Source organism: Lepus europaeus, chromosome 5, assembly GCF_033115175.1.
Source record: "Lepus europaeus isolate LE1 chromosome 5, mLepTim1.pri, whole genome shotgun sequence".
Lineage (NCBI taxonomy): Eukaryota > Metazoa > Chordata > Mammalia > Lagomorpha > Leporidae > Lepus > Lepus europaeus.
In genome coordinates this window covers 140481044-140490110 of record NC_084831.1, presented here as the reverse complement: position 1 = coordinate 140490110, position 9067 = coordinate 140481044, and the positions used below count along the sequence as shown (strand labels likewise).

The 9067-nt window shown below is 46.4% G+C and overlaps 1 protein-coding gene across 1 annotated transcript in view; it reads left to right on the top strand.

Annotated features, from left to right (window-relative positions):
* The window catches only part of RHEB (Ras homolog, mTORC1 binding), a 59913-nt gene continuing 50846 nt past the window's right edge, over nucleotides 1-9067 (top strand). Inside the window, exon 1 of the mRNA XM_062192878.1 lies at nucleotides 1-198. Coding sequence (XP_062048862.1) covers nucleotides 147-198 — 52 coding nt within the window. The 5' untranslated portion in view covers nucleotides 1-146. The remainder of the gene's footprint in view (nucleotides 199-9067) is intronic.

Sequence of the window (9067 nt, the reverse complement as noted above, 5' to 3'; positions counted from 1 at the left end):
CGAGCGAGCGAGAGCAGCCGCGCCCGCCGCCGCCCCTGCCCTGTATGCCGCTGTCCCCCGGCGCGGCCGCCGCCGATCGCAGCAGCAGCAGCAGCCGCCGCCGCCGCGGTTGATGTGGTTGGGCCGGGGCTGAGGAGGCCGCCAAGATGCCGCAGTCCAAGTCCCGGAAGATCGCGATCCTGGGCTACCGGTCTGTGGGTGAGTGGCCGGCGCCGCGCGGCCTCCTCGCGCCGCCGGGGCCTCGGCCTCGGCCGGGTTGCGGGGATGCGGCCGCGCCGACGAAGTTTGTGGAGCCGGCGCGGCCGTGGGCCGGGCGGGAGGGGGGCCGCGTTTCGTAACCACCATTTTGAGCAGAGGTGGCGGCGGCGACCGCGCCGGACCGGGCGATGCGGGAACCCGCGCCCTCCGGTGCCGGGCGGGCAGGTGGCGGCGGGGCACGTGGGGCCACCGGGCGCGGAGGAGCCCCAGGGTTGCCGAGGGCGCGTCTGGCGGCGGTGGGAGTCGCTTGCCGCCCTGCCGGGCGCTCCCAGCAGGTGGGACTCGCACCTGCCCCCCTCCACCTTCGGCCGCCGGCTCTGGAGATCCTGGCTGCCGCCTTCCGCCACCCCGGCCTCCAGTAAAGTCTGTGGGATTTTGACAAAGAAAACAGCACCTTGGTTCCTTTAAATCTGTGAAGTTCAGCCTTAAACACACACACACACACACACACCCCTCGGTTAGAGTTTGGTTACTGAGGGCAAGTTCCCTACCAAAGAAACCTAGAAAAGCCCCCCCAAAGAGACCAAAAGTGCTCCAGATACTCTCGGCGGCCAAAATAGGAAAGGAGAGAAAATTTTCTCATCTCTCGGTGCCCTATTTTTCTTAGGAGGAAAAAAAAAATAAGGTCAGGTGCCTGTATTCAGGCTGTTGGAGTAATTCGGAAGTCTTTTTTTTTTTTTTTTTTTTTTTCTGTAGGAGGTCGGCATACATTTGAAACTGTTTCTGACAGTCGCTGCTTTGCTGAGGAGAGGGGGTTGGGGGTTGGGGGTTGGTGCCCTGAGTGTCATACTGGGAAAAAACAGAGCCGTTGAACTTGGGGGCGGCTTTGTTGTCTCAGACAAGCCGAGACCTGGAGAAAATACGTTTATGTTGTCCTGGTTTTTTTTTTTTTTAAGTAACTGTCGAAGCGAGAGATAGTGTGCACCTGAGCACGCTGCGGGGCGGAGGGGAAAGCCAGCGTTTGGCGGCTCTGGTGGTGGCCGCTGGAGGGAACCGTGGCTGCCGGCGCTCGGCAGAGGAACTCCCCGGCTGTGCGTCTCTCTCGCTGCCTCACCCCCACTTTCCACCGCCCGTGCCAGGGTCTGTTCGCTTTGACCCAGATCGGCTACAGCATGCTTACTCATCCCTTTACCGTCTCTCCGGGGGGAGTCAGGAGATTCGGCGGTGGGCGGGAATCAGAGGTGGATGAGCTGTGTGGATTTGCCTGGCCCCGCAGTCCCACATCAGAGGTCTGGACGCACATATGGAAATAGCAGGTGACAGCCCTAACAGCTGCAGCCGGAAAGGAGCCCCGCAGTCCACTTTCCAAATACCAGTATGGACCTGTGATCTAAACTATCGGCAGCCTGAGTCATCTTCTTGCTTTTCTGTGTTCTTCGTGTTTCCTTCTGTGCGTTTGGAAGAGAGGGTCTGTGGCAGGTGTTGGCTCTTGAGTGAGTGCTGTCTTCTCAGATACATAGTGCTGACCAAAGATGGGAGTCTCTGAAGAACGAGCTTACAGGTGACGAGCACTTAGTCTACCTGGTTTCTTTTCTTTTTTTGAACTTATTTGAGAAGCAGAATTACAGAGAGACAGAGGCAGAAGTCTTTATTCTGCTGGTTCACTCCCCAAATGGCCATAAAGGCCAGAGCTGGACCGATCAGAAGCCAGGAGTTTCTTCCAGGTCTTCCACTTGGGTGCAGGGGCCCAAGGACTTGGGTCATCTTCTACTGCCTTCCCAGGCCATAGCAGAGAGCTGGATCAGAAGAGGGGCAGCCACGACTCGAACCGGCGCCCATATGGGATGCCGGCACTGCAGGCAGTGTGTGGCTTTACCCGCTATGTCATGGAGCCAAGGCAATTACCTGGTTTCAACCCAAGCAGATGGCCTGAAGGTTATGACTTAATTTACCCTTTGACGATTTTGAAATGGCGATCCTAGTCTCCAGTGAGCAAGTCCAGTGTTTTATCACTGTTAAACTATTTAAGCACTGTGCTAACTTAGCCTCCAGTGGGATGCATAGTAACTCCTAGTATGTCGTATTTCTACAGTATGTCATATTTCTATAGCCTACTTTTTCAAGCATAGTGAGATGAAAAGTACATGAGAAATTAGTTCCAGTATTATGTTTGCTTTTGACGTTATTTGCCTCTATTATGATCCCCGATGCTTGGTAGTTTGTGGGGTCTTTTGGAGGGAGGGAGATTGGCCTTCTGCCAGCATGATTCCTGTACTGGCTACTCTTTGCAGAATTCTTCACTGTTCACGCTTCTGGTGATATGACTTGTTCGTTTGCTAATGGTGCTATACTTGAGAAATTGGAATATGTGTTTCTGATTGTGATATTTTGTGATGCTAAGCTGTTGTGTCATAAATATTTTAAGCCAGTTTGATTAGAATACTTGTCATTGTGACTTTGTTATGTCACAGAATTTAAAAGTGTGCCTACACTTTAAAGTATGAAATGCTGTGATTGTTACACATAGCATAAATACTATTGTACTAATTCTTGGCTTTGAACTTTTGTGGTTTTTCTTTTTTTTTTGAAACATCGGTCAGGTAGTTTATATAACTCCCTCCCCCCACCCCACTTTTCCTGTTATTTACAGTGTTAAACCTGTTGACAGGGCGCCTGTAACTCTGACTTTCAAGCAGTGCTTTGTATTGTTTTGATGGTATCCAAATGCACCAGTTTATTCACTTTCCATTGTTTCTAGTACAACCAAGTAGTCCCACCGCAGGTGGTAACTAGATCTAATCAAATTGAAGTTGTAGTGGCCCTAAACTATCTTCAGTCTGGTGCGTCTGTCTTTGAAGTCTTACAAAGAGCTTTGTTAAACTGGTTTACCGTTAGACTATAATCAGAAGCTTGTTTGGTGAGTATAAGCCTCTTACATAGGGTTAATAAGAGGATGGGATCATAGGAATTTGAAAGATCCTAAGAGGAAATGAAACAACTGTATGGTTCCGTAAGTGGCATTTCAGTGAAAGTGCTCAAATTGCTATCTTGCCAGAATACTTCAGGACACTTCACAAGGAAAAGATGTCAAATATTTGGTGGTTTCCAAAAAAGCACAGTTGTATTTTAAATTATCCCTTTTGGACACATTGAAATCTTGGAAGGTAGAAAGGTGTTTTTCCATATACAAAATCTACGAGTGTGTGAAATTGTGTGTGTTCAGGTGCTTATTACAACTTGATATATACTTGTGACTGGGAGTCATTCTGGAGTGGCCACTTTGTATTGGATTACTTTTTCCCAGTTTCATTTGTTGGTCTGTATAAGACAACAGTCAGAGCTTGCATTTGTGATTATGATTTTCCATGGCCAAATGTTGCTTTGATTTCAGTAGTGACTTTATCAGTACTTACCTTCATCCCAAAAAGAAACCCTACTCAAGAGCCATCAGTCACTCTCCATCTTCTCCCCTCCCCTCATCCTCTGTCAGCCACTAATCTATTTTCTGTTTCTATGGATTTGCTTATTCTGGATATTTAATATAAAGTCATGCAAATGTGGTTTTTTGTGACAGCTACTATTTCCCTCAGCATATGTGGCATACATCAGTACTTCATTCCTGTTTACTGCTGAATACTGTTCCATTATGTGAGTGTGCCACATTTTGTTTATGCGTTTGCCAGTGGTGTGTGTGGATTACTTCTACTTTTTGGCTATCATAAATCAGTATGAACATTCCTGTTCAAGCCTTGGTGTAGACATGATGTGGGTTTTCATTTCTCTTGGATATATTCCTAAGAGTAAAATTGTTGGATCATTTAGTAACTCTGTGTTTGGCATTTTGAGGAACAATCAAACCATTGTCCTAAGCAGTTGAACCTTTTTGTTTTCTTAAGATTTATTTTTATTTGAAAGGCAGAATTACAGAGAGGGAGAGACACAGAGAAAGAGATCTTCCATCTGCTTGGCTCTCTCCTCAAATGACTGCAATGGCCAGAACTGGGCCAAATAGAAGCCAGGAGCCTGGAATTCCCATCTGGTCTCCCGTGTGAGTGGCAGGATCCCAAATACTTGAATATCTTCTGCTGCTTTCCCAGGTGCATTAGCAGGGAGCTGGATTGAAAGCGAAGCACCTGGGATTAGAACCAGTACTCACATGGGATGCTGGTGTTGGCTTAACCTGCTGCACCATAGTGCCAGCCCCAGCAGTCACTGAACTGTTTTACATTCCCACTAACAGCAGGTGATTGTTTTGATTGTTTTGATTTCTATGGATCCTCATCGACCCTTGTTATTGTCTTTTTTCCAGCCTCCTTAGTGGATGTGAAGTCATCTTGTACATTATTTGTAACTTTCTCCCTTTTGTGTTGTCTTTTTACTTTTCTTGGTGTTGTCCTTTGAAACAAAAAGCTTTTAATTTTGAGGTCCCGTTCATCTGTTTTTCTTTTAATATTTGTGCTTTTGGTATCACATTTAAGAAACTAATCTAAGGTCATATGGGTTTATTAGTATGTTTTCGTCTAGACATTTTGTTCTTTTGGCCCTGACATTAGGTCTGTGATCTATTTGGAGTTATCGCATACTTATGGTGTGAGGGAGGAGGGAAACGTCATTCTTTAACAGATGGATATCAAGTTGTCCCAGCCACTTTTGTTAAAAGACTATTCTTTCCTCATTGAATTACCTTTTGGAAAACTTAAGGGTTTATTTCGAGACTTTCCTATCCCATAAATCTTTGTGTCTACCCTTCATTCCAGTCCCATACAGTGCTGATTATAGTACTATAGTTTCATTGTCAGTTTTGACATAGGGCTATGTGGGTCCCTTACCTTTATTCTTTTTCAAGATCATCTTGGCTGTTTTGAGTCCCTTGCATTTCTATATGAATTTCAGGACTGGCTTTGTCAGTTTCTGCTGAAAAGCAAATGGGATTGTGCTAGTGTGTTTTAAAATATCTTTTTTTTTTTTAAAGGTGTACTTATGATTTGATGGACAGAGTGACAGAGAGAGAGGAAGATATCTTCCATCTTTTCCATCTGCTGGTTCATTCCCCAAATGGCTGTAAAGGCTGGGCCAAGAGCCAGGAACTCTGTCCAGGTCTCCTACATGGGTGGCATGGGCCCAAGCACTTGGGCTGTCATTGTCTGCATTTCCATGCATATTAGCAGGGAAATGGATTGGAAGTGGATCAGCTGGGAACTCAAATTGGCACTCCCATATGGGATGCCAGCCTTGCAGTTGGCAGCTTTACCCGCTGTGTCACAACGCTAGCTGGCCTCTGCAGTATCATGAAATACCTGATTTTAAAAACAGCAAGTCTCATATGTGCTTCACACTATTTTAAAGAAATACAAGAAGAAAATTCAGCATTGCACAGGTGTGTAGTTGGAAAGGGGTAGAATATTTGAACAGCTTTTCAGATAATTGTGGATGTCCTTCGATTTTCATTCAACTCCGTAAGTTACAGGGTTTTTTTGTTTTGTTTTTAAGATTTATGTATTTATTTGAAAGTCAGAGGAGAGACCGAGAGTGAAATATTCCATCTGTTGGTTCATGCCCCAGATGGCTGCAACAGCCTGGTCTGTGCCAGACCAAAGCCAGGAGCCTGGAGCTTCTTCTGGGTCTCCCACATGTATGCAGGGGCTGAAGAATTTGGGCCATCCTCTGCTGCTTCCTAGGTGCATTAGCAGGGAACTGGATCAGAAGTGGAGCACCTGAGACTTGAACGTTCCCCTATAAGTAACAGTTCTTAAAATTTTTATTTCTTGTAGCCAGCATTGTGGTGTAGCAAGTTAAGCTACCACCTACAACAACATCCCATATCAAAGTGCTGCTTTAAGTCCCAGCTGCTCTGCTTCTGATCCAGCTCCCTGCTAATGCACCTGGGAAAGAAGCAAAAGATGGCCCAAGTACTTGAGCCCCTGGCATCTCCCTGGAGACCCAGATGGAGTTTCTAGCTCCTGGCTTCAGCCTGGAGCAGCCCTGCTGATGTGGCTATTCGGAGAGTGCACCAGTGGCTAGAAGATATTTCTTTTTGTCACTCTGCCTTCCTAATAAATATTTAAAAATCTTTAAAATTTTTTGTGTTATTTAAAAGGCAGAGAGATCTCCCATTCACTTGATCACATTCCCCCGCCCCCCTCCCCCATGCCAAGGGTGGGCTAAGGTGAAGCCAGGAGCTAAGAATTCCATCCAGGTCACCCATGTAAGTGGCAAGGACTCAAGCATTTGGGCTATCACCTGCTGCCTTCTGGACTCTGTATTAACAGGAAGCTGGAGGCCTGCGCTGTGGCGCAGTGGGTTAACGCCCTGGCCTGAAGTACCAGCATCCCATATGGGCGCAGGTTCGAGTCCTGCTGCTCCACTTCCGATCCAGCTCTCTGCTATGGCCTGGGAAAGCAGTAGAAGGTGGCCTAAGTCCTTGGGCCCCTGCATCCACGTGGAAGATCTGGAGGAGGCCCCTGGCTCCTGGCTTCGGATTGGCGCAGCTCCAGCCATTGCAGCCATTTGGGGAGTGAACCATCCAATGGAAGACCTCCCTCCCTGTCTGCCTGCCTGCCTGTCTCTCTCTCTGCGTAACTCTGACTTTCAAGGAAAATAAATAAAAAATCTTTATTTATTTATTTTATTTTATTTATTTTGACAGGCAGAGTGGACAGTGAGAGAGAGAGAGACAGAGAGAAAGGTCTTCCTTTTGCCGCTGGTTCACCCTCCAATGGCCACCGCGGCCGGCGCACCGTGCTGATCCGAAGGCAGGAGCCAGGTGCTTCTCCTGGTCTCCCATGGGGTGCAGGGCCCAAGCACTTGGGCCATCCTCCACTGCCTTCCCGGGCCACAGCAGAGAGCTGGCCTGGAAGAGGGGCAACCGGGACAGAATCCGGTGCCCCAACCGGGACTAGAACCCGGTGTGCCGGCGCCGCAAGGCGGAGGATTAGCCTATTAAGCCACAGTGTCAGCCAAAAAAATCTTTAAAAAAAAAAAAAAAAAGGAAGCTGGAGCAGAAGTGGAGCCAGAATTCTCTTAGGAGAATTCTGTGAGAAAACTCTCACAAGAGTTTTCTTTAAGGTTAGTTGCAGTGTGCAGTGTGAAATCATACAGATGAATTTGTCCTGTTGTGTTACGTTAACATCGCTGCTCGGCCTTTTACTTTGAATGCATCTTCTACGCATACCCTATTTCATAACATTGTCCATTGGTCATTTGGAAAATATTGATTCACTGTTAAGCAGATCATCTGCATATTTACACATCTTAATCACATTTGTTTTTTGTTTTTAAGGTTCATTTATTTATTTTGAAAGGCAGGATTATAGAGAGTTCCCTCTCCAAATAGCCACAATGGTCAGGGTTGGGCCAGACCGAAGCCGGGAGCCTCATCTGGGCCTCCCACATGGATGGCAGGGACCCAAGCATTCATGCCATCCTTTGCTGCCCTCCCAGGCACATTAGTAGGGAGCTGGATGAGAAATGGGGCAGCTGTGACTTGAACCACTACCCATGTGGGATAAAGGCGGCCTGACCTGCTATGCCACAGTACCAGCCCTGGTCACAATTGTTAGTGTCACCAAAAGTCTCAGGAAAGTCTAAGTATTGGGACACTGCTCAACTCACCATGAGTGATGCAAGTTTTCCAGAGTTCTGATTTGCCTCTTGAGAGTTCAAGTTTTACTTTTAGCAGCATATGCCAGTTTTTACTTGAATTGACAATTTCATTTCTTTAATTTCTAAGAAAATTGCACCAGATACCCATGTTGGATGCAATAATATTAAAAAATGACCTGGCTAGCTCAGGTCATTTCTCAATTGCACAAGTGTTTTTCTTGGAGACGACCATCACATTTCATTATGGCCCCAATGTTCTTTATGCATGTGTCCTATTTTGTCATGCAGAATTTTAAAAAGAGGAGATAACTATTTGGCCTTATGGTTAAGACACCCACATCTCATGTCAGAGTGCCTGGATTGAAGCCCCAGCTCCTTTCTGAATTCCAGTGTTCTGCTAATGCATATCCTGGAGGCAGTGCCTCCCACATAGGAGACTTGGATTGTGTTCCCAGCTTCAGCTCTGGTCATTATAGGCATTTGGGGAATAGACCAGCAGATGGAAGATTTCTGTCCATATTCTAAATAAATTGGATATTTTTAAAAAGAATATTAGGAGTTATAATATACATTGATGTAGTGGGTTAAGGTGTTGCCTACATCCCATGCGTGAATACTGGTTCAAGTCTCAGCAACTCCATGCTTCTGATGCAGCTCCCTGCTAAAGTACCTGGGAGGCAGTAGATGAGGGTGAGACCGCAGTAGAATTCCTTGCTCAGCCCTGGCTGTTGTAGGCATTTGGGTAGTGAGCCAGCTGATAAAAGATAGCTCTGTCACCCTGCCTTTCAAATAAAATAAATAAAAAGAATATTAAAAAGATATATTAAGTGGTCAGGATTCTAAAAAATCATTTTTACTGCTTTCTCAGGGACATTGTTAAGGAAAAATAGCTTTTGTTTGTTTTAAACTGTGAGTGCATGGTAGTGAAGAATACAATACTTACTACTCAGTTTGTAACCTACTGTTTTGCTTCATGCTGAAATGTACCAAGCTGGCTGTTTTGCCCAATATTGCAATATTTTTTTGCAATATTGTAGGCCATAGAAGAGAGCTGGATGGGAAGTGGTGCAGCTGGGACTCGAACCAGTGCCCATATGGGATGCCAGCACCTCAGGCAGCAGCTTTACCCGCTACACCACAGCACTGGCCCCATTTTCTGATTTTTAAAAGATTTGTTTGTTTACTTGAAAGGCAGTTAGTAGCTTCCATCTGCTGGTTTACTCCCCAAATGCCTGCAGCAGCTGGGGGTAGGCCAGGCACAAGCCAG